The following is a 24896-nucleotide window of genomic DNA, read 5'->3' as shown; positions in this document are numbered from 1 at the left end:
GGTCTCCCGATCACCACCCTCTTCCCCACCCCCAAGCCTTTAGCTGTTCCTACTTATCCCCACTTTTCAAACTCATTGATCCTTGGCCAATCTCAGGGCTGGAATAACCTTCAAACACAAGGGAGGAAACCCAATCTGGGTATTTCCCAAATTAGCTCCATCATTATTGAAGACTCGGAAAAGCCTCTAGCCTTCTAGTACAACAGCCCAAAGGACCCTACCTTATGGGAGCAAATGCCCAGGGGCTGCCCAGTTGGCTTCCTCCTTCGAGGTGGCGCTAGTGGTAAAGCTTCCCTGGTGGCTCAGACTGTAAAGAGTCTGCCTGCGGTGCGGGAGACAGGGGTTCGATCCCTGTGTCGGGAAGATCCCCTGGAGAAGGAAATGGCAACTCAGTCCAGTATTCTCGCCTGGAAAATCCCATGGATGGAGGAACCTGGTGGGCTACAGTCCACAGGGTCGCAAAGAGTTGGACACAACGGAGCGACTTCACTTCACTAGTGGTAAAGAACCCGCCTGCCAACGCAGGAAACATAGGAGAGGCAGGTTCGATCCCTGAGTTGGGAAGATCCCCTGGGGGTGGGCGTGGTAACCCATTCCAGAATTCTTGCCTGGAGAATCCCATGGACAGAGGAGCCTGGCGGGCTACAGTCCACAGGGTCGCAAAGAGTCGGACAGTTCAGTTCAGTTCAGTCGCTCAGTCGTGTCCGACTCTTTGCGACCCATGAACCTCAGGACGCTAAGCATACAAGCCCACTCCGGGATCCTTAGGTGGGAGAGCCCGCCCCAGCAGCAAATCTCCAGAGGTAGGAGGCGTGGCTGGAGGCTCCTACCCCTTCTCCTCCGAGGGTGGGGTAAGTGCAGGCTGGACCAACTGCTTTAGCAGCCCTTTTGCGTCGGGGGTCAGGTGGGCGAGGGTTGTCTCGTACCTTGCCTTTAAGCCAGGGTACGACAGCAGTTTAAATCGTCTGGGGAGAAGAATAGCTGGTTCGACCCACGTGCACCAACCCGATTTAACTGAAGGCATGGAGGCGTGGATCCAGGCTCCGGCTTGGGGCGAGTGGCTGCTGGAGCACCTCAACTCCCGAGCTCCCCGGGGCAAGAGCGCTTTCCCGGGAGGGTTCCCCGGGCTCCGCGTTGCCATAGCAACCCCACGCACCCGACGGGGATGGCGCGGGCCGCCTGGGCTTCGCTACTACCGGAAGTGACGTATTTCACCTGCCGAGCGAGGACGGGGTGGGACCAGGCTGCGAGGTGCGGCCGCCGCCAGGCAGTCGGGAGCGCGCGAGGAGACGCGAGGCTGAGACCCCTGGGTGAGAGCCGCCTACCTGCCGTCGTCTCCCACGGCCGGGCCGCCACCATGGCGCTTCTGCTGCGCTTCGTGCTCCTGTGCGGAGTGGCGGGTGAGTCGGGGGGGCGGTTCTGTCCCTCGGGTCCTCCTCGCCTGGCCAGCCCTCGGGCGCTCGCTGCCCGCGGCCACCCGGGAACAATGAGGCGTGGGGGAGGGGGCGATTTGGGGGCGCTGCGGCCGGCGGTGGCGGTGCGCGCCGAATTGCGCCGGGGTGGTTCTGCAGCACCCGACGCGCGAGCCGCGTAGGTGGGGTCGCTGGGAGGGGAGCCAGGCGGGGACGTGGGGTGCCTGGTGGCGGGGGGCGGGCAGTGTAGTGGGGGGGTACCGAGCCCCGGGAAGAGGGGGCGGCGGCGGTGGAGGGCCGCCCCTGGCGCGAGCGGGTGGGCGCGGCGTACTGGGTGCGCCTGGCGCTTCTCCCGGACTATTCTTTGCTGCCGGTGCAGGCTTTGCTTTATTTGCTCTCGCCCTTTCCCTTGTTGGCTGCTGTGCCGTGTCCGTCCAGGGTTACCCGATTTCAAAAGCCTTGGGCATCAGCGGATTTTCAGGTGTCTAGCTGCCCAAGCCAGGAGACCGAATTACAAACGCCATGATTAAATGTTACACCGAGCTTCTCAGCGCCTCTGATCGTCCAGGCTACCTCCAGGAAAGAGGCGCAGAGCGATCTATAGGCTGAGCATTCTCGGTCTCTGGGAAAAGGCGAGCTCGAGCTCTACAACTAGACGGTAACTCGGAGAAGTAAACCGTGGAAAATCGGAAGTAGGTTCCAGAAAAAAAAATGCAGTATTGATTTCGGCAGTCGCCGGGCCGAATGCAAAGGAGAAATTAGTAACCTTGAGTTTATAATGTTTTGATTCATGTTGATGATAAGATAGGATGACTTGTACGGGGTAATTCCGAAAGGATCCGCCAAGTACATGTTCCACTGAGCCTTTATCAAGGGAGGGGAAAAAGGCTTTTAAAATAATGTGGACAAAAGACGTGCTCATTTGATAGTTTTAAAAAACGGATTTGTTTCCCTGTCCGGGCTTTAGCCTACTGATCTTGTTATGTCAAAGTAAGCATTTGTCGCATTGTTGAGCCAAAAGATTTCAGTAAACCACTCACAACAAAACATCCATCGGTGGGACCCTAGGACGCACACTTTGTGTAGCCCCGGAAGGATAATTTTAAGCATTCTGAAGCTGGATGGAGTGGCCCGTTGGGTTGGGATGGCTCTCTACTTCCTGTTGAAACGTTAATTCCATTGTTGGATGCCACAGCTGTGAGCATTACTCATGGGATCAACATTCTATTAACAAGTCTAATTTTCGATCTGAGTCTATGTAGCATTACCTCCACCTTTTTAATGCTTGTCATTTCGACATGGCTGAAATATCCAAAGTAAAGCTTCCGGAAAAGATGAACGATCAGTAACCATTTTAGGCGATAGGTTTTCACCTTGTTTTGGTCTAGGACTAAACTGAAGAAGTTGAGAACATTGTGATCTCTGTGGCAAAAAAAGAAGAAAAATGTTTTAGGCTACATCTAAAGCAGAGAAGTGGAGGAATATAAACTTTATAGAGGATTCTCCCTCCCCTCCCCCCAACCATATCAGGATAATTTCATATTTTCTGGATGCCTCACCTTGGTAGGCACAATCTAAACCCAGGATATTTTGATAGGTATAGAGTCCTGCTGCTTGTAATCTACACACTATGGTACAGTGTACATCCCTTTAAAGGACTATTGTCTTCAACTAAACTAGTTTTACTTCAGTTTTCCTGCTTAAGCAGCAACTCAAAAACTGTAATTGATATATGGCTTTGAGTATTTCTTCAGATACTTCTTGACACTTGAGAACTTTATTGCCATGAACTCAGTTTGAGTGGTAACACAATTGGAATCTGTTTTACAGTTGGCAACATAAGGTGGAGGCTGTCATTAAAAATGAGCCATTAGTAGATCGTCCTCTAGCGCTGTCTCTGTGTGGGTTGCAGAGTTTTTTGCTGTACTCTGGTTGCTGGTGGAACACTTTTCATTGCCTTCCGAGTAGCAAGCCGTGCCGCTAGTAGTTGCAGTAGTAATAGAGTAGTAGCAGTAATAGTAAAAGTAAGGCTTGATCTTGCAGTTATTAAATGCCAGGCACTGTTGTAAGGGCTTTACATACACTTATTTAATGTACCTTGCAGCCCTGGAGGATATGTATTGTCATGATCCCAGCTGCACAAATGGAGAAACTGAGGCACGACGTGGTTGTATAACTTTACTTGCCAAGATTATAAATTTCCTCCTGAATCCCTGCTTTTATCACTGTGCTATCACTTTGCTCTTTGATTACCTCTGATCGTCACCCTAAATTAATGTCGCCGGTTATCTGTCATTTATTAAGAACTTGCTGTTGGTTTGACCACATGCCAGGTACTGAAGCCTTTTATTAGTAGCCTTTTATTAACAATTTTATAATCTTAGTTGAATGTTTTCTGACACGAGGATCCAGGGCTTGGACTGGTGTTGCAAGCTTATATGGCGCATGACCCAGCAGCATTGTTGTCTCCTAGGGATGGCAGTGTTAAACATTTGAGGTGCTGCTGCTTTTCACAGTATCAGTCTGAGTGAGAATAAAGCACTGGCCAATGAGTCTGGTCTCCAGACTACTTGTTAGCCATTCAGTGACAACAGGACCCTGTTCTCTGTGAGCCTCAGTTGGTTTATGTGTCAAGAATACTTATTGCTTTGCTTTACCAGGAGTATTTTCCTTTACTTAAAAAAACAAAATGAAGATTATCAGATGTGAACTTTATCCCCTCTATATGCCTGTCTCTTAAGTACATGCCTCTATTTATACCACAAAAGTCCCCATTATACCTGGGCAACAGTTGCTTTTCCTCCAAGGCAGGCCACCCAGCATTGGCTCCTTACTGTATCTGTTGTGGGGTTTCCATAAAATTACCCAATATATCTCACTGCACTGGGTCTTGGGCCTTATCTGTGTTGCTGTTCACTGTTACAGTCCCAGTGTTAGCTTGTGGTGCCTAGCAGATAGCAAGCGTTCAGCAAATGTTGAACGACCCGACGTTTTCAGCCTCTTTGCCACTAGGCTTAAGGATGTGATACAGCTGTCATCAGTTACATCTCTCATTCTCTCCTGGTTTCACCCCCCTACTTCAATTGTCAAAGTTATCAATAATCACATGCCAAATCCATCCATTTCTTTGGAGCTCCATGACACCTGTTTTGGCTCCTTCCTTCCCACTCTGTTCTCCTGCCCTTCTCTGCCTTCTTCACTGTGTCCCTTAAATGTCAGCTACCCCCATGATTTGACCCGTAGCCATCTTCTCAGTCTCCATCTGAAACCTGGATGACTTAATCTATCCATCACTGCATTCTCAAAATAGTCACTAGGGACTTTAAAATGTTGCCGGCTCACCTCTCCTTTGATTTCTGGGCCACTGTTTCCAACTGCCTTCAACATTCAGCCTTCCACTTTGCATGCGCTTGAGTACCTGAGACTCTGCAGGTCCTCAGCTGAACTTAGCATTAGTTAGCTGATTGAATGGTCCAGTCATTCAAATATTTATGGCCTGCTGCATACTGTGGTTGTGCTGGATATCCCGACAATTGTACAGGATTTTGCAAGATGCGCAAGATTTGATGGTGTATTCCCAGCAGATAGAGATCTGGAAGGAAACTCAACTTGCCTTGGGAGCTGAGACATTCAGGGCATATAAGGTATCTAACTAGCCCTTCTTTTGATGTTCAGCTGAGTCAGAGGGACGTGTGGGGTGGAGCTTAAAGTTTTGCACACTAACAAGTTCCACGTGATGTCATTGATGACTGTACTTTGGGCAAAGGCCTGGAGACTGTGTGGAGAGCTTAGGGGAGGATCGCTGTCTGTCAAGTAAAGTGTTGTCTTGCCCCCTGCTGCCCAGGGGTGGCACTAAGAAGCTCATGGAGGTGTTAAAGAAGAGAGCCTGTACACTGAGAGTGATTCTCTTGAAGAGTGTAGAGCTCCACGGTAGATCTGGAGGCAGGGAGAACCATAGCTCCAAGGCAGGAATCCATCTAGGATGACCTGGACATGTACAGTCCCTGGAAATACAGCAGGAGTGATGCTGGGCCCCCTCTTTCATCTGAAAAGTTGTTCTAGGGCGGTGCAGTGGAGCCCAACCAGTATCTGGTTGAATGAGTGGGCAAGAAAAAGCTGGAGGGAAGGAGTAAGGCTTCTGGCTTGAGTGAGTGGTGATGTCACTAATCTACAGGGAATCAAGAAAAAAGAGGCAAATCTTAGATGACTGAGCTTTGGACCAGTCGTATTCGCGGTGGATGCCTGAGGGGAATGGAGGTGAAAGAAATCCAGTGGGAAGATTCCAACAAAGGACTGGATCTCAGGAGAGCAGCGGAGATGGGTGGTACAGAATTGAGAGTCACTGCTGATAGTTTGGCATCTATGTCAGGTTAACCAGGAAAAGCAGGTAGGGCTCGAAGAGAAGGTGAAATGTAAAGCTGTGGAACATCAGCGTCTTACTAGATGGCGGGAAGTGAGGAGCTGGGGACAGTAAGGAGTGATGGGAATGTCAGAGAACTAGAGGATGAGGGGGTCCCAGAAAGTGATGAAGAAATGAGACCAGTGGGTCTTACTTTAGGAAATTGTTGAGAACATTTGGGAAATTACTGATTCCAGAGAGAGGACAGTTCCTATACTGAGAGTAAGGCTAGATTTTAGTACATTGAGGAGTGGACATCAGGTAAGTAGAGAATGTACTTAGAGATGTACTTTTCACTTGCCATTGGTTTGATAGTATGTGTTGCTGGGACTTCGCTGGTGGTCCAGTGGTTAAGACTCCATGCTTCTATTGCCGAGTAGCAAGGGTTTGATCCCTGGTTGGGGAGCTAACATCCCGTATGCGTGTGTGCATGCTCAGTCATGTCCGACGCTTTGCGACCTCATGGACTGTAGCCCGCCAGGCTCCTCTGTCCGTGGGCATTCTCCAGGCAAGAACACTGGAGTGGGTTGCCATTTCTTCCTTCAGGGGATCGTCCCAACCCAGGGATCAAACCAGCGTCTCCTGCATTGGCAGGCAGATTCTTTTACCACTGAACCACCTGGGAAGCCCTTTTAAGATCCCACATGCCCAAAAGACAAACACAAAAAAGTAAAAACAAAACAAACAAAAAAAGTGCATGTTGCACATGTGCCCTTAATTTCAGGGGACAGTAGCAGACTCCATGGGAGAATGTAGAAACCCGAAGATGAGAGCTCTAACTTGTAAGTGTATGTTTAATAAAGTGTGTGTTTATACACACACACATACACTTTTTCATGTTCTTTACCATTCTAGGTTATTACAGGGTACTGAATATAGTTCCTTGTTCCATACAGTAGGTGTTTTTTGTTTATTTAGAACTCTCACTTCCAACCACCCCCACTTGGAATCTTGTTCACGTGATTATTCTTCCTTGAAACAGTGTATTCCTCTTTACACTCACTTCAGGACTCTGAACCCTTTGGCTTCCCATCTCATTTGTCTCTTATGTAGGGATTCCCATCAACTTTAAGGAAGCTAGAATATCCTTCCTGACATGCCCTCAACCCTTATATCCGTTATATCCCTCCTTAAGCACTCCCCTGTCTCTCTTTTCTCCACCAGATCTCGTGAAGGAGTTTGCTGCATTTACTGACTCCAGTGACTTCCTTCAGGTTCATTCCCGTAGGATCTCATTTTCAGCCCCTCCTGTGAAACTGCAGCAGCCGCCGTGGCTGCATCGCACAGTGGACATGTCGCACTGTCACCCTCTTAAAGCGAGAATGGCTCTGTTGACTAAGCTCTTTTCCCCTTGAGTCGTCCCTCATCATCCTTAGTGGATCCACTCTCCTCCCTCTGCCTAAATGTCCGTTTCTGGCTTCGGTGACCGTTTCTGTCCCTACAGCCTCCAGCTGGTCTCTGGTCTCACTCACCCGAAGCTTTGCCCATAATGTCAAACCACTCGCTCAACACCGCTGCTTACACTTTGCACGGGCACCACCAATCAGTCGAACCTGTCTCCACACCACTGTTCTCTCGCACATTAAATGGCATTTTCAGCCATCAGACTCCCCAGGCAGAAATCTAGGCACCTTACTTGACTTTTCCTATTCTCTCCTCAACTTACACCCATGTTTCTAGGTCACTTGTATCCTTCCAGCCACCACTCGTAGTTCAAAGAGTACTGCCATCTCTTAAGATGGTTGAAATAGCTTTCTAAGTGGTTTCTCATTGAGTGAATAAATGGGGAAAGATGGACCTGGCAGGAATTTCTGCTTGTTGGCTTCAGAAGAGACCTGGAGCATGGGCAAGAGCATTTGAAGATCAAGAATAGGTATATCATTTGAAGAGGTGAGCAGGGCTGGGCCCCGTGTCCTGCACAGGCTTGCTTTGTGTGCCAGTTCTGCCATGTGCACAGTGTTGGGGTGAGTTTGTATTACTCCTCCAGTCTCATCGTAATCCTCTGCTTGCAGCCTGTTCTCCTCCTCCCTTCAGTTCCTCCTTTCCTCTGTCATACTCAAGTGTAAGTAATTAAGTAAAGGCAAGAGTTGAGACTGGTAGCTTTCGTTTTTTTCAAACTTTTTATATTGCATTGGGGTGTAGTCAGTTAGCAACCTTGTGGTAGTTTCAGGTGAACAGCGAAGGGGCTTAGCCATACGTGTACATGTATCCATTCTCCCCCAAACCCCCTCCCATCCAGGCTGGCATGGAGCTTTGAGTAGAGTTCCATCTGCTGTACAGTGGGTCCTTATTGGCAATCCATTTTGAATATAGCAGTGTGTACAGACCTTCCTGAACTCCCTAAGTATTCCTTTACCCTGCTTCATTTGGTGGCCAGCAAGTAAAGGATGTGAACTTTAATTTGATAATTATTAAAGTAGTTAACAGGCTTCCCTGTGGCTCAGACGGTAAAGAATCTGCCTGCAATGCCAGAGACCAAAATTCAGTCCCTGGGTTGGGAGGATTCCTCGGAGGAGGGCAGGGCAACCTACTCCAGTATTCTTGCCTGGAGAATCCCCATGGACAGAGGAGCCTGGCGGGCTAAAGTCCGTGGGGTCACAAAGAGTCAGACACGACTGAGCGACTAAGCACACAGCACAAAGTAGTTAATTATTTAGGTAGCCTGAAAAATAATTAAAAGTCAACGAAAATGAGCTTATGGCTTTATCTTACTGTCTTTCATCCACCTTGCTTTTTAAATGATTTATTAAAATATTCATTTGTTGATTTATTTTGGCTTTGCCGGGTCTCATTTGTGTCTCCAGAGCTCTTCATTGTGGCATGCACACTGATCAAGTTCCCCAGCCAGGGATCAAACCCAGGCCCCCTGCATTGGGAGCACAGAGTCCTACCCACTGGACCACCACGGAAGTACCTTGCATTTCTAAAGAAAATAATGTTGTAGAATAATTGTTAGATTGATTTTGAAATTAGATTGTTAAGAGTGTGATGCTAAGTGTAAGTAAAGAGCAGTCACCTTCTCTAGCTCTGGCTCCTTTATCTTCTACCTAATTTCTTCAGTGGGGCTGAAATTACAAATGGCAGAGAGTGAGAGGGTGGGGCACTCATCCTGGCACAGTGATCTGTGCAGGCAGCACACTGGTAGTTCCTGGTTTGGGGATCTCTTGGGAGCCTGTTATCAGTGTTCTTTGTAACGTGTTCAGTATGTTGACTCCATTGCTGTCTCCACACGGAAGAACATGGGCAGGAAGTTGAACATGTTTCTGCATTGAGCGGCGAGATGGTGACTTAAAGGGACATTTTATCTCTTTAGTCCTTTTCCACTGGTTGTAGGCTTTCCCTCCCCTCATGGACTCACCCTTTCTGGTTTCTAATAATGAGTTAGCCAGTTGAAGTTTAAGCCTTAAAGGCCTTTGCTTGACTCAGCAGTATTTGCAGTTCATTTTAATTGGCAGGATTCCGGGAGAAGAAAAATGATTGCCTGCTCTGTTGAACAAAAGGAGGTAGGATAAGGGACAGTAACAGTCTATTTTTAGGGTGGGTGTGAGATCGGGGACATAGTTCAGTTTGTCCTGTGATAGTTGGTGAGAAAAAGGATTAATAGTCACATTAACCCGTGTTTACATACTGAGACAATGCACTTTTCTTTAGAGACTATTAAATCACTTCCATTCTTTCAAAGGTACTTTACAGATTCGAGTGGGAATAACTTTGTTTCATTTATTCCTAAAAAATATCAATAAAACTGTGTTTAGATTTCGAGAAGCAGCAACAGAGCTCATCACGGTTCCCTTTTCACTTCTCCGTAGTGTCACTGTATGTTCTATGTGAGTTTTATAGGTTTCTCCAAAGGAAGAAACACCGATAAAAATGCTCTCAAGGAATCTCAAGGAATATGCAGATGCAGTGAAATCAAATGTGCTGCACCACATCTTTGTTGAATTGTTAGAGTGACTCGAGTTGACCCTCCTCAGCTCTCAGACTCCCCAGTGAAGAGTGCTTTGAACTCTTGAATACCAGGCGATTCCCAGGGGGGTTTTCTTTAATGAGCCAGACAAAAACTTTCAAGTGTTTGTGCCCTGGATAGTTCTACAGTAAGAATTGAGAAGACTCTTTGACCTACTTGGTTGTACAACGTGAAATCTGAGACTCATAGAAGGAACTGGTGACTCGGGGCTAGAAGAGTATCTTACTGTGTTTTTAAAGACAATTTCACACGCATCTCATTTGAATCCAGTCTCCTGACAGCCTCTGAGTAGAAGGGACACTGTTTTTTTTTTCTTTTTTTTCTTTCCTAACAGGACTCAAGTCATAAAGCCAAGGCCTAAGTCCAATAAATTATGGCATTGGTCCAGACAGTGCCGTCCTAGTAGAAACATAATGCAAGCCACATATGTCATTTAAAATGTTCTGGTAGTCACATTTAAAAGTGAAAAGGAAAAGGTTGAAATTAATTTAAATATAATTTTGTTTAACCCAGTATATATAAAATATTAATTCTATATGTGGTCAAACTGAACATCAATAACATTTTTTTTCATACTAAGTCTTCAAAATCTGGTCTGTATTTTTCCTGCAGCACATCTCAGTTTGCACTAGCCATATTTCATATGCTCAGTAGTCGGGTGTGGCTATCACACTGGTTAGCACAGGTCTAGAACCTGGAGCTTTAATTCCAGTCACCTTCCACTATTATTTAGTTTCAGAACATGCTACTGATTAAAATAGCATGGGTGTGGTGTGCCATCAGAACAGCTTCCTGAGTGGGAAGTGCCTTTGGAATTGCTGTCATGAGATTTTATCTAAAATATTTGTGTCACATAATATTCCTGTTGGCAACAAGTTAAATAAAAGTCTCACTTCATATTTAGTTTCTTCAAATCATTAGAGAATTATATAAACTGTCTTTATTTGATAGCTATATGCATTTGTATTTTAGATAGAAGGCCAAAACCCAAATATAGGGGAAAAATAATATTTTTAGCTTGCCCATGAAGAAAATAAATGCATTTATGGAAATATCAAAAGTAAGGATAGCGTGGTCCCTGGTGATGGTTGCTAGGGAAATTTGAATTCATTTTGGGATATTAGAAAGGAAATCATGCCAAGATTAAGGCAGTCAAGTTAAATATACTTACAACAGGAATTTTTTTTTTTTTTTTTTGGTAACCTTTTCCTTACTAACTTCACGGTTTTTCATAAGATCAGTTTATTTTCTTGTTTTGCTATAATCTCTTTGCTTTTTTATTTTCTGTGGTCTCTCTAAGACACTTCACCGGAGTTTTTTGTTGTTGTTGTTTTCGCCATGTACTCACTTTTTCCTCTTTCATGTTAATTAAAGGAAGAAAAGAGAGCCTGAGGGTTTTTTGAGCAAGAAGGCAAAGGCAGATTTCTTAAAATGGAGCGATACATACTATTCTCTGAAGGTGATGAAAATATTCACCATGGCAACGGATCTGCTTAACCCATAATGCAAAATACCCAATTTGCATTTGTTTTGCCAGAGAATTCTGAAATTAGCATCTCTGTATTAAAGAACAGGAGGAAAGTAGTATACTACATAGATTGAAAAAGGCTGACACTTAATTTTAATCAAGAAATGAAATTTGAGTTCTTTCCTTAGATGAGTCTGTTTGTGTGCCCTTGAGGAGAGGAGGAAGGAGTGGGTCGCAATCCAGTTCCACAGATACAGTCTGTGTGCTCACATTCCTAACTCCCCCGTTTGGCTTTACATTGTAATTTGTGCTTTAACTGCTCCTGATTTATAAGTTACATATTCAGTTTCTCATACAGGACTGCAATCGCCATAGAAGAAGTTTGGGGGAATAAATAATATGTACATGTGGGTTAGGTATGGCAGTAGGTTCTTTTGGAGACAGGAGGAAGATGTCATTCCAATACTGCGGGCAAGCTTCAGTCTGGAGGAGGGTGACTGGCATTTAATCCTGAATAAAATAAATAAAACCATAAATGAGTAGATAAGTAAATGAATAAATAAAGAAAAACAGGTGCAGATTAGGGCAGATGTGCTGTGTGATGTAAAAACCATATGGTTTTCTGATTATTCTCTCAAGGATCCACTGGCTTCTCCAAACCATTTCCCCCTTCACCTTGTATGCCAGCCCTTCAGCCCACTGTTCTTACTGTCCACTTGGCTACAGTTTTTTTTTTTTAATGTACATTTTTATAAAGCATCAGAAATATAAAGGGTGGAGCCCACAGCGAGGCTTATTGGATCTTAGTTCCCTGACCAGGAGTGGCAGCAAGCTCGCTAAGTCCTAACCACTAGACCACCAGGGAATTACCAGAACATCATGTTTTTTTAACAAAGACAAAGACAAGTTTTCTGCTTTAATTCCTTCACCTTTTAAAATTCATTTTTAAATAAACCTTTGATTTCCCTGCTGGCTCAGACAGTAAAGCATCTGCCTGCAATGTGGGAGACCCGGGTTCGATCCCTGGGTTGGGAAGATCCCCTGGAGAAGGGCAGTGGCAACCACTCCAGTATTCTTGCCTGGAAAATCCCATGGACAGAGAATCCTGGTAGGCTACAGTTCATGGGGTCGCAAAGAGTCGGATACGACTGAGCAACTTCACTTTCTCTCTTCTTTCGCTTGTAGAAAAGCGTGCTGTGCTATGCTTAGTCACTCAGTCGTGTCCAACTCTTTGTGACCCCGTGCACTCTATAGCTCACCAGTCTCCTCTGTCCATGGGGCTTCTGCAGGCAAGAAGATTGGAGTGGGTTGCCATGCCCTCCTCCAGGGGATCTTCCCAACCCAAGAACTGAGCTCAGGTCTCCCACATTGCTGGCGGATTCTTTACTGTCTGAGCCACCAGGGGAGCCGGAAAAGCGTGCAGTTTAGAGCATTATTTACCAGTGAGAGAGCATAATCACAAAGCAGACACATCTATACAATTGTCATCCAGGTCAAGAGACAGAACAAAACCCACCATCAAAAGTCCCCTCGTGCGCCCTGCAGTCATTTCCGCCCCTGCCTTCTGCTTTCTAACAGCATAGATTGGCGTCGACACTGTATACACAGAATTATACAGTGCATGCTTTTCTGCCTGAGCTTGGCTTCCTGTCACGTTGGTACAATTGCTTCTGTTGGATAGCTCTGGTTTATTCATTCGCTTTGCCATATGGCATTCTGTCATGTGACTACCACAGTTGATTTGCCCATTCTACTGTTGATAGACATGTTTCTCCTCTGGTTTTCTGTTCTCATGAAAAATGTGGCTATGCCGTTCCCAGCCACGTGTTTCAGTGCACACGTTAACTATGAATGGCATTTCTGGGGTCTCGATTACACACCTGTTTAGCTTTAGGTGATGCTCCCAAACGTTTTCCAAAATTAATTGTACCAGTTGACACTCCCTTCTATAGAGATGAGACTTGCTCCAAACCATGGCCTTTCTTCATTTTGTTCTGCTGAGTGTACAGTGCCACATGGTTGTACTTTTCTTTTTTAAATGCTTTTATTATGGCAAATTTCAAATATATATAAACTAGAAAAAAATGGTAGGATGTTATGATATAAAATTAGAAAAAATATATGATAAATGTTATTTATCATACCAAGAAATAGTGGGATATATGGCTTTGCTCCTCTTCATCAGCCATCAGCTCGTCGCCGTTGGACTCTTGGTACCATTCTGCAGTCTTTCCTCTCTTCTCCCATTCCTTTTCACATGTTAAAGATTTGAACCAGTCTCCCAAAACCTCTCTCAATTCAGTCACTCAGTTGTGTCTAGCTCTTTGGGACCCCGTGGACTGTAGCACACCAGGCCTCCCTGTCCATCCCCAGTTCCCAGATCTTGCTCAAACTCATGTCTGTCCAGTCAGTGATGGCATCCAACCAGCTCATCCTCCTCTCTTGTCCCCTTCTCCTCCTGCCTTCAATCTTTCCCAGCATCAGGATCTTTTCAAATGAGTCACTTCTTCCTATCAGGTGGCCAAAGTATTGGAGCTTCAGCATCAGTCCTTCCAATGAATATTCAGGACTGATTTCCTTTAGGATTGACTGGTTTGATCTCCTTGCAGTTCAGGGGACTCTCAAGGGTCGTCTCCAACACCACAGTTCAAAAGCATCAATTCTTTGGTACTCAGCTTTCTTTATGGTCCAGTTCTCAAATCCATACATGACTACTGGAAAAACCATAGCCTTGACTATGGACCTTTATTGGCAAAGTAATGTCTCTGCTTTTTAATATGCTGTCTAGGTTTGTCATAGCTTTTCTTCCGAGGAGCAAGCATCTTTTAGTTTCATGGCTGCAGTCGCCACCTGCAGTGATTTTGGAGCCCAAGAAAATAGTCTGTAACTGTTTCCATTGTTTCCCCATCTATTTGCCATGAAGGGATGGGACTGGGTGCCATGATCTTCATTTTCTGAATATTGAGCTTTAAGCCAACTTTTTGACTCTCCTCTTTCACTTTCATCAAGAGGCTCTTTAGTTCTTTCTCACTTTCTGCCAAAAGGGTGGTGTCATCTGCATTTCTGAGATGATTGATGTTTTTCCCAGCAATCTTGATTCCAGCTCGTGTTTCATCCAGCCCAGTGTTTCTCATAATGTACTCTGCATGTAAGTTAAATAATCAGGATGACAATATACAGCCTTGACGTACTCCTTTCCCAATTTGGAACCAGTCCGTTGTTCTATGTCTGGTTCTAACTGTTGCTTTTTGACCTACATACAGGTTTCTCAAGAGGCAGGTCAGGTGGTCTGGTATTGTCATCTCTTTAAGAATTTTCCACAGTTTGTTGTGATCCACACAGTCAAAGGCTTTAGCATAGTCAATGAAGCAGAAGTAGCTGTTTTTCTGGAATTCTCTATCCACATTTTTTTCTGCCTCTTATATTCTAGGTAAATACTCAGTGTCTCTCCTTTGTTACAGCAGAAGAAATGTCCTTCCCTCGAATCTCATTTAAAATTGTCTTATCCCTTTTTTCTAGGTCTCATTGTTTCCTTCAGTCTCTGCGTGTTCCGTGTATTTAACCTCCCATTCCCCTTTCCTTCTGACTTTATAAACATGCTCTATATTTCTCACTTCAGAACAACCTTTCCTTGATGACATATCACAGTGCTATTTTTCTCCTACTCTTAAGAGCCACGTTCCTCAAAATAGCAGTCATTTCTGTCTCTGCTCACATACTCAACTTCTGTAGTTAGGAATATCCCTCCCCAACCTGAAGGCTTTAATTAAAAAAAAAAAATCAGATTTGTTCTAGGTTGCCAGTGAGGTTCTGATTGCCAGATCTAGTATATACAAGGCAGTGTCCTTTATTTACATAACAGATTTTGAGTTCTGTATCTAAGGTGCTGCTCAGTGTGAGGGATAAAAGATACTTTCCCAACACTACATGAGTTCATTTCCTAGTAGGAATGACGGGTTTTGGAAGACAACAGTAAGTTTTCATACTGGATACTGTTTATCGAAGGGATGATACCTAAGAGCTTTACATGCATTATTGTATTTAATCTCTATGTGGAAGTAAGCATTCTTACTGCTAATGCTCACTTTATAGTAGAAAACATCAGTACTTAAAAGACTAGAAACTTGCCTTGCCTAAGCATTTGGTAGGGCTTCCTAGATGGTGCAGTGCTGAAGAATCCGCCTGCCGACACAGGAGACCTGGGTTTGATCCCTGGGTCAGGAAGATGTCCTGGAGTAGGAAATGGCAACCTGCTCTAGTATTCTTGCCTGGAACATCCCATGAACAGAGGAGTCTGGTGGGCTACAGTCCATGGGGTCACAAAGAGCTGGACACAGCTGAGTGCTGTTTGAATTATAGCACAGCTCGGACTCCAGAGCCCATGCTACTTGTAGGCAGAACTGCTTGCACAGTTTAGCCTGCTCATATTTCAGAAATGGCTCACTTGCTGTGAGGTAAGCCCAGACAGCTGTCAATACTGGCATTAAGTTGTGCAGGGAGGGGAGGGGGTGGTTGTTGGGGGAAGGCTTCTTGTTGGTTGGTTGCTTGATTGATGGTCTAAACTTCGGACATATTTAGATCTGAAAGAGATAATTCAGTTTAACACCCTTAATTTATGTTTGAGCCCCAGAGAAACAACATGTCCAAAGTGATAGAGGTTTTTTGTGTGACAAACTTGACAACAGATCCTAGTCTGGTATATCTCTTGTTTTAAAAACGGGGCAGCCCATACGCCTGAACTTTGTGCTACCTAAAATGCTGTCTTCTTGGAAATCTAGTATAGGAGAGGAATAGCGAAAATTCAAAACCTTCTTCCACCACAGTGACTGGAAGGGGGTCTAATAATGTACTCACTGTATTATTTTGTGGTGATTTTTTTTTTTAAAAGGAAATCTCTTAATCTCCAGGGCTGTTGGCTCATGGACTTCTGCTTGCAGGGTGAGTGTGGCTTGGGAGCCAGTCTGCCTCGATTTGTATCTTGCTCACTTAGTAGCTTAGGTACCTCTTACCGTCTTTGTTTCGTCACTGTAAAATTGAGATAATAGTAGTAACGCCCTCAGAGTTGTTATGAGACTTAAAGGAGTTAATGTGTATAAAATATTTTGAGAAGTGCCTGGCACATAATCTAACACCCATGGTGGCTCAGACAGTAAAGAATGTGCCAGCAGTGCAGGAGACGTGGGTTCAATCCCTGGGTCAGGAAGATCCCCTGGAGAGGGGAATGGCTACACACTCCAGTATTCTTGCCTGGAAAATTCCACAGACAAAGGAGTTTGGTGGGCTACAGTCCATGGGATTGCTAAGAGTGAGAAACGACTGAGCAACTCACCCTGGCACTTAATAGGTACTCAGTCACTGCTCATTACTATTTATGGTTAAGGTGATGGTTTCCCTATTTCCATCTCAGTTTATTTTCTGGGCGCTTGCTTTTTGATTACTCGCTGGGGTTGGGGAGCTGAGAGTTGATTTTTAAAAAACAGCATAGGAAAGCAAATAAGTATACCTAATGTTGTTTCTCATTGTTATTAACTTATCTGACTCTGTTTTATTTTCTTAGCTCAATGGTACATATTAACACACTGTACTGAGTAACACATGGGAATTAACTATAATTCCAAGGACAGAGGAGCCTGGTGGACTAAAGTCCATGGGATCACAGAGAGTTGGACACGACTGAATGACTAACACTCACACACTAGGCAGCAAAGAGGGTAATTTCTACCTTCCAGTGTTTTTTTTCTTTTTCCTCTTCCTGAACAATGTTTGTTTAAAGGCCTAGTTGGAGTAGTTAACTACCCTTAACATATAGTAAGTTTTTCTTTTTCTTTCCTAAAAACAGACGCTTAGTATTTAGGTGACTTTTAACATTGCTAATCCCAAAGCAGCTCCCTGGTGAGAAGGAAATTGGCAGATTAGATTTAGGGTCAAGGAAAGGGTCTAAGTAGCTTCGCAGTTGCATTTTTGCAATATTTAAGACAGGATTTAAAGCGTCCCAGTGAGTTGCTTGCTAACCCAGACATCTGATTTGTAGTATTTGTTAATCAGACATACACAACAAAATTATACTTGTCCCAATCAACTTCTTAAACATACCACTTCCTGATTTTCCCAGTTTATTTTTTAACATTGCCCTAATGAATTGTTTTTCAGTGTTTCTGTGTTTTTATATGTAAGGTTCCTGAACTCCATATTCTGAACTAAGCAATACAACTGAATGTGTTCTCTATTTAACATAGTAACCTTTGTGACATCTTTAATATTTCTCACAAAAGTCAATATCAAATAAATTCTTTATAAAAATTGACACTAAGATCATCATAACATATCCCTTTTCAAGCAACCAAAGAATTATGCCAGACCTTTGGAAAATGAAGTTAAATTACTCTTATTTTTATTCTTAGTTTCTCTTTTCTGTTAGTATCTTTGGAATGACTCCAGATATTTTGAGAAAACATGCATAAGTATATAACATTTTTCTCATTTTTGCTTCATGTTGTTCTGGAGGGAGTTGCAAGATAGACAAGCAACTTTTTCTTCATCCCTAGTTGTGATTTTAGTGAAGTGAAAGTCACTCAGTCGTGTCTGACTCTTTGTGACCCCGTGGACTATACAGTCCATGAAATTCTCTAGGCCAGAATACTGGAGTGGGTAGCCTTTCACTTCTCTAGGGGATCTTCCCAACCCAATGATGGAACCCAGATCTCCCACATTGCAGGTGGACTCTTTACTGGCTGAGCCACAAGGGTTGTGATTTTAGAATATTCACAAACTAAAGTTTTAATGTCATACTTCTTTCATGTTAACATAAATTTGCAGGCTTCCCAAGTGGCGTGAGTGGTAAAGAACCCACCTGTCTATGCGGGAGATGCAAGAGATCCCTGGATGGGGACGATCCCCTGCAGGAGAACATGGCAGCCCATGCCAGTATTCTTAGCTGGAGAATCCCGTGGACAGAGGAGCCTGGCAGGCTACAGTCCGTGGGGTCGCAGAGAGTCAGACACGACTGAAGTGACTTACACGCAACATAACTGTACAGTTGAATCCATATTAATTTCTTATCGCATCTGCTAATATTTCTTGTGATGTGAATAGTAAAGCAATAGGCATCGGTCTTTGCTCCTGTTAGCATACAGCCAGGCTTGCTCAGCTCCCTCTGAGCTCCATGCATCCCCAGTGGCTTCGCTCTTTCTTTCCTCTGCTAGATACACAGTCTGCCCGTGGCCCTCCTTCCCAGGACTTTCCCAGAAGGTGTCATGATCTTTTCTCCCATCAGCATTCCTCTTGCAAACAGCTCCTTCACCTTCACTCTGCCGGAAACTCCTGCTCTGCGCTTAAACTAAGCAGTTTCTTCTGAGGCAGGTCCAGGGTGTGTCGAATAAGCCTTGGAACATGCCCTCCAGATATGAAACCCTGGGACCCTGTTAAGCAACTAAAAGTGTGTGCTTAAAGGGTGTGCGTGCGTGCTCAGTCATGTCCGAGCCTGCCAGGCCCCTCTGTCCGTGGGATTTCCCAGGCAAGAATACTGGAGTGGGGAGTCACTTCCTCCTCCAAGCGATCTTCCCGACCCAGGGGTGGAATCTGTGCCTCGAGAGTCTCCTGGATTGGCAGATGGATTCTTTATACCCCTGAGCCTTCGAAGAAGCCCTCAGTTAAGTGTGGGAACTTGCTTTGTGCCTGCCATAGAGGAGCAGGTTGTGTAATTGCGAGCAGGAAGCAATTAGCACTGCCTGTGGGGATGGGGGGGGAGGAGGCCACAGGTGAGAGGTGTGGAATGGCTGCCAGGTGCTTTCAATGGGAGAAGGTGGGCCTTGCAGACAAGGGGAATGTGTGCAAACACAGATGCTCCACAGAGTGTATGCACTTAATTCTGTCTTCCCCCTTCCGTGCTTCCTCCAGTGTCTTTGATTTCCTTTGATGATTGGCCCTTGACCAGAATGCTTTCAGTGTTGTGATTCCATCTTTGATAGAAAAAGACCTTAACTTATTTTCACCGACTTTTAGCCGCACCTTGTTAATTTTTCTTCACTGCTTTGAAATGGAATGTCTTTCATTCAGGTAGATTCTGTTTTCTTCCTCTTACACAGAGGAGCTACATACTTGTGCTGTAGCTTTTCTTTTCCTTATTTTTAACCCAAGCACTAGAAATTTTGCTCCGCTAAAGGAAATCAATGATAATCAAGAAGCTTTGGCTTCTAAGTCAAATGTGAACTATTCACCTAGGGTGTAGGGTAGGAAGTTACCAAGTCCAAGTTTGCTCTGCTCACTGCATAACAGGGCAATGAATCCAAGACAGGAGGAGTAGAGGCAAAGAAGAGACTTCATTCAGGGAGCTGGCTGACAGAGGAGGCTAGCTCCTCAAAATATCCATTTTATCGAGGTGTGGATACCAGGTTCTTTTATAGATCAGAGATCAGGAGAGGTGAGGAAGCAAAGTAAAAATACCATTAATCTTGGAAACATCTCCTAGAATACTAAGCCTCAGGCAGGGCATGTGTTAATTTCTTCCTTCCTGCCATACACAGGTGGACAGGGTTCTGAACAAAGGCACTCTAGTTTAACAGGCAGTTAGAGGGGCAGGAGTCTTAGGGGCAGGCCATTCTGTATGATTAATAACAAAAGCAAGTTAAAGAAACAGTTCCAACATGGAGTCAGAATTGGCTTCTTCTCTGCAAAAGAGAGCTTCCCAAGTGTCACTAGTGGAAGATAACCCACTTCCAGTGTAGGAGTTATAAGAGACTCAGGTTTGATCCCTGGGTCTGGAAGATCCCCTGAAGGAGGGCATGGCAACCCACTGTAGTATTCTTGCCTGGACAGAAGAGCCCGGGGGGCTACAGTCCTTCTGGTCGCACAGGGTCGGACACAACTGACTGAAGCGCCTTAGCATGCAGGCACTGCAGCAGAAGGACGCACAGTAAAGAAGCTGCTGCTGCTGCTAAGTCGCTTCAGCCGTGTCCGACTCTGTGCAACCCCCTAGACCGCAGCCCACTAGGCTCTGCCATCCCTGGGATTCTCCAGGCAAGAACACCAGAGTGGGGACAGTAAAGAAGCAGCCTCAGTAAAACAGGGTACGTGCTCGTGATGGAGGCCTTGTCCAGTCAGTCAGTCAACCGATAAGCCCTCCACCACGAGCACGTACCCTGTTTTACTGAGGCTGCTGCTTTACTGTGTGTCTTCTGAGGCAGTGCGGGCATGCCGAGGAGCTTTGGCCATGTATGACTCTGCATTGGGTTGTCAGTTGCTGGACTGCTGTTTTTGGATTCAGTCTCTTGTTGTTTAGTTGCTCGGTCATGTTTGACTTTGGGATCACCAGGATCACAAGGTCCTTCTCTGTCCATGGAATTCTCCAGGCAAGAAGGCTGTAAGTTGCCATCCCCTTTTCCAGGGAATCTTCCCAACCCAGGGGTCGAACCCGTGTCACCTGCATCGCAGGCAGATTCTTTATCACTGAGTCACCAGGGAACCCCTTAATTGGGCACAAAGAATGCTTTCTGGGGAAGGGTCTGGCCTGAGACCAGACTAACATGATTGCCCTAAAAGGTGGGCTTGAGCAGGGAAGGCAGTGTTGTAAAGTGTGTGGGTGCTCAGAGTTGGGGTACTAAGCAGCTAAAGGTGGGGAGGTGCCTGGTCATAAAGGGTGCTGAGGAGAATAAAGGCATCTGAGCTAGCGTGGACCCACCAGAGGTTTTCAGACCAAGCAGTGATACAGTTTAAAAAGCAATGTGTAGTGAACACTCTGGGTGAAGCATGGAGATGGTTAGAATGAAGTAGAGTGGGTGCAGGGAAGACCTCAGGCTTAGCCTATGGGAGAGATAATAGAGGCCTGAACGTGTTACGGAATCCGAGCTCAGCCTGCTTGCTGCACGGCAGGAATTCGGAATTTGGAGATTAGAAAAAGCAAGCAGAAAACCGGGAGATGTTATTTCAGTCACTGCCAAAAAGGGACATGACTCAGCCAGTTTATTTACATAATCTAGTACTGAGCTCTTACTAACAAGACTCTGCAAACACTTAGGGTTGATCATGTGCTACGTATTTCATCACATTCTGAATATAAGGTTGAGTAAAATTGTTAAGAAGGTTTGTTACATGATTTAGTTTAGAGATCATGTTTGAACTTGAAAGTAGTTTACGAGTTAAACTATCCCTCATGTGCTGCATAAATAGAATTGGGCAGTATTAAGAATATCCAGAGACGCAACATGAGACCAAGTGTCTGCCTTTGTCTTCTACGGTTTTTGACTGATGCATGCATCAATATTGAAAAACTATGCCTGCATGCCGAGAGGCCCCTACAGAGTTGCTAGGAAACCCAATAACTGTTTTGTACCATCCTGAGATTTTAATTCCTTTCTAGTGCAACACAATGAAGAGTAGTTGAATGTTTTAAACATTTTTGGAAAACAAAGTACTGCAAGTCTTTAAAAGTCTGTTTAAAATTTCTTATAGCAGTATGCATATTAAGGATATCTCATTTTAAAATTCACCTTTCTTAAAATCTCTGTTGTGAAAAATAACTGCTAACAATTTGTCTATCCAGATCATTTTTATACACATGTAACTGTTTTCTAAGATACTCTTTGAAAGAGAAGTAATTTTATGTATCAAACAGGAAAGAATGGATGATACTATCATGAAAACAAAGTTACATTTCATTCTAATGATGGTAGTGTCAGTGCTGAAAACATGAATTAGGAGGATTGGAACTTTTACTCAGTTTAGATGTCTCAGTGATGCCTCTTGACTTTTCAATTTGATTTTTACAAAATAAAAACTTGAAGCACAGAGTAATTAGAAGGTTTTAATTATTTTTTCTATAGCAAATTTCATTCTTGCCTCCATATTTTTGAGCTGTCTTGATTCATTTGAAATGGAATTCTCTATCTTAGATCATTTGTATGGTATTCATTTCCAGACCAATTAGATGCAGGCAACAGTTATAGTAGCTGTAGATAGGAGATCTTCAAATAGCAGGACCTTCTGACAAATTAATGCTCTTTTTCAACATTCCTAAAATTGATCAAACTTACAATCCAGTCACCAGTTATTTTCTACTAATGTGCAAGGAACCCAGCAAGAGATAAAAGCCACAATTTCCCCAAACCCTGATGGAGCTAATGAATCAGGGTATACATTTTAAAAATTTTCTTAAAAATACAAGGTGGTATGGGAAGATAAGTTCACTGATGTCTGGAAGATGAGGCAAAAACCATGGAGCCTGAGTCAGTTTCACAGTAAAGTTTATAAAAGGGAAAATAAAAAAATAGTATACATTGAGTGCTGAACGAGTGATAATACAGATAGCAGAAAGTAAAGTACTGTGAGCATTCCAGGAAGACAGAAAGAAAAATCACTGTAGTCTGAAAAGATAGCAGAATGCCTTAAGTGAATGAAGCAGAACTGGAACTGAGTTATTAGAAGTGATAGAAAGTATTCATTCAGAGAATTGAATATTAATCAGGAGAATTAGTTGTAATTATACATATAAGTATCAAATCATACCATCTAAACTAGAAATATGTACATGAAATGGAGATTGGGGTAGTATGGACTTTGGGGGATGGTAAGTAGTTCATTTGGGCTGAATCAGAGATTTTGGCGGAGAAGGCAATGGCAACCCACTCCAGTCCGTGCCTGGCAAATCCCATGGACAGAGGAGCCTGGTAGGCTACAGTCCATGGGGTCACTAAGAGTCAGACACGACTGAGCGACTTCACTTTCACTTTTCACTTTCACGCTTTGGAGAAGGAAATGGCAGCCCACTCCAGTGTTCTTGCCTGGAGAATCCCAGGGACAGGGGAGCCTGGTGGGCTGCTGGCTATGGGGTTGCACAGAGTCGGACACGACTGAAGCGACTTAGCAGCAGCAGCAGCAGCAGAGATTTTGGATGGTGTATCATTAATATTTGCTGTTTAACAAACCAACCCAAACTTGAGAGGCTGTAAAACAACAATCGTGTGTTCGTTCACGGTCCTGTCCGGGCTCAGTCCTGAGGCTGCAGGTGGCAGGTGTGGGGCTGGGCCTGTGTTCCAGGGTGGCCGTGTGTTGGGCACTGGTAGCTGTTGTGCTCACACCTCAGCCCTCTCTTATGTCATGCACATGGTGACGGGTGGCAGGGGTCCTAGTGGGCCAGAGTGGGAGCAGCAATACCTCCCGAAGCCTGGCTGCGGGAGGCTCAGCAGGACTCAGGCCACAGGCTGTTGGCCAGAAGCAAGGCCAGCCTCTTGTTTAGGAGAAGTTGTGCAGAGAGTCTGTGTCCAGTTTTTGTTGTTGTTTTTTTAAAATTATTTTTGGATGTGCTGAATCTCTGTTGCTTCCTGGTGTTTTCCTAGTTGCAGCAAGCAGGGGGCGCTCCTCTCTAGTTGCAGTACGCTGGCCTCTCGCGGTGGTTTCTCCTGTTGCGGAGCACAGGTTCTAAGGCACATGAGCTCAGCAGTTGCGGCTCCAGGGTTCCAGAGCACAGGCTCAGTACTTGTGGCACTCGGGCTTAGCTGCCCTGCAGCATGCGGGATCTTCCCAGACCAAGGATCAAGCACGTGTCTCCTGCACTGGCAGGCAGATTCTTTACCGCTGAGCCACCAGGGAAACCATGTGTCCAGTTTCAATTTGCTGTTTGATGAGTGCACTTAAATGTGATAAAAGCTTAGGATGGTGCGTGAACATAAATGGTCTTGAATGTAACTTGACTTTTCTTTCATTCTCAAATCTATTGGCTTCAGCCTTACTAACATTTTATTACAGCTGATAATCCATGTGTATTAAACCTCTTGTAAGGGCTAATAGGAAGGATCATATAATGGCTGATAATACAATTCTTCATTTTGGTTTGTTCTGTTGGAATGTCTCATTGGAAAACCAGCAATGAAATCATCATTATGGAGAATTTGGACTGGATTTACTTTTAATTTTGCTCTGTGTTTATTTTTACAGTGTGAACAGGGAGAGGGGGGTAGAGGGGAGAGAGGCAAGCCCCGTGTATCATCATCTTAGCACTTGGGGCCCCTTCCAGGTCATCTTTCAGCCCTGAAAGTCAGGGTCGGATGATGCAGAGGTCGAAGTGATAGAGCTGCTTAACAGAAACCAGTGTGTGCATTTGAAACTTCAGATCTGCATTCATTACACATTTGACTTTACACATAACAAAATGTTGGGTTATCACAAAGAAACATACAGTGACAGACTGGTGCTGTGCAAACTTTTATAGGGTAAATAGTAAGAAAAAAACTTAAGTTTTGTGTAATAGTTCACTTACAGACTGAATTTACATTTTATGTTTAATTGTTGGCTGTTCAAACTGCAGTCTTACTATAAGGCATAAGTAGTGAACAGACCTATTTTTATGTGTGTAATTAAACTGGATTTTTTTTTCCCCTTATAGGTAAGAAAGAGCATCATTATATTCATAGTTTGTTCCATCTTTTATGCATGTAATGGATACTAGTTTTGTTACAGTAAGTCGTTAACCACAAGAAGGAGACTTTTTTTCAATTCTTATGGGATTGTACTTAATTTGAAGTGAAGTGAAGTGAAATGAAGTCGCTCAGTCGTGTCCGACTCTTTGCGACCCCATGGACTGTAGCCTATCAGGCTCCTCCGTCCATGGGATTTTCCAGGCAAGAGTGCTGTATTGGGTTGCCATTTCCTTCTCCAGGG

The 24896-nt window shown here is 44.5% G+C and overlaps 1 protein-coding gene across 1 annotated transcript in view; it reads left to right on the top strand.

Moving 5' to 3' along the window:
- Positions 1–1165: 1165 nt before the first annotated feature.
- The window catches only part of CXADR (CXADR Ig-like cell adhesion molecule), a 44972-nt gene continuing 21241 nt past the window's right edge, over positions 1166–24896 (top strand). The window contains exon 1 of the mRNA XM_052647623.1: positions 1166–1400. Within this exon, the coding sequence (XP_052503583.1) occupies positions 1166–1400 (235 nt within the window). The remainder of the gene's footprint in view (positions 1401–24896) is intronic.

The sequence above is a fragment of the Budorcas taxicolor genome, chromosome 1 (assembly GCF_023091745.1).
Source record: "Budorcas taxicolor isolate Tak-1 chromosome 1, Takin1.1, whole genome shotgun sequence".
NCBI classification, from domain to species: Eukaryota; Metazoa; Chordata; class Mammalia; order Artiodactyla; family Bovidae; genus Budorcas; species Budorcas taxicolor.
Note: the sequence above shows the minus strand (reverse complement) of the source record. Positions and strands in the feature narration are given on the sequence as shown.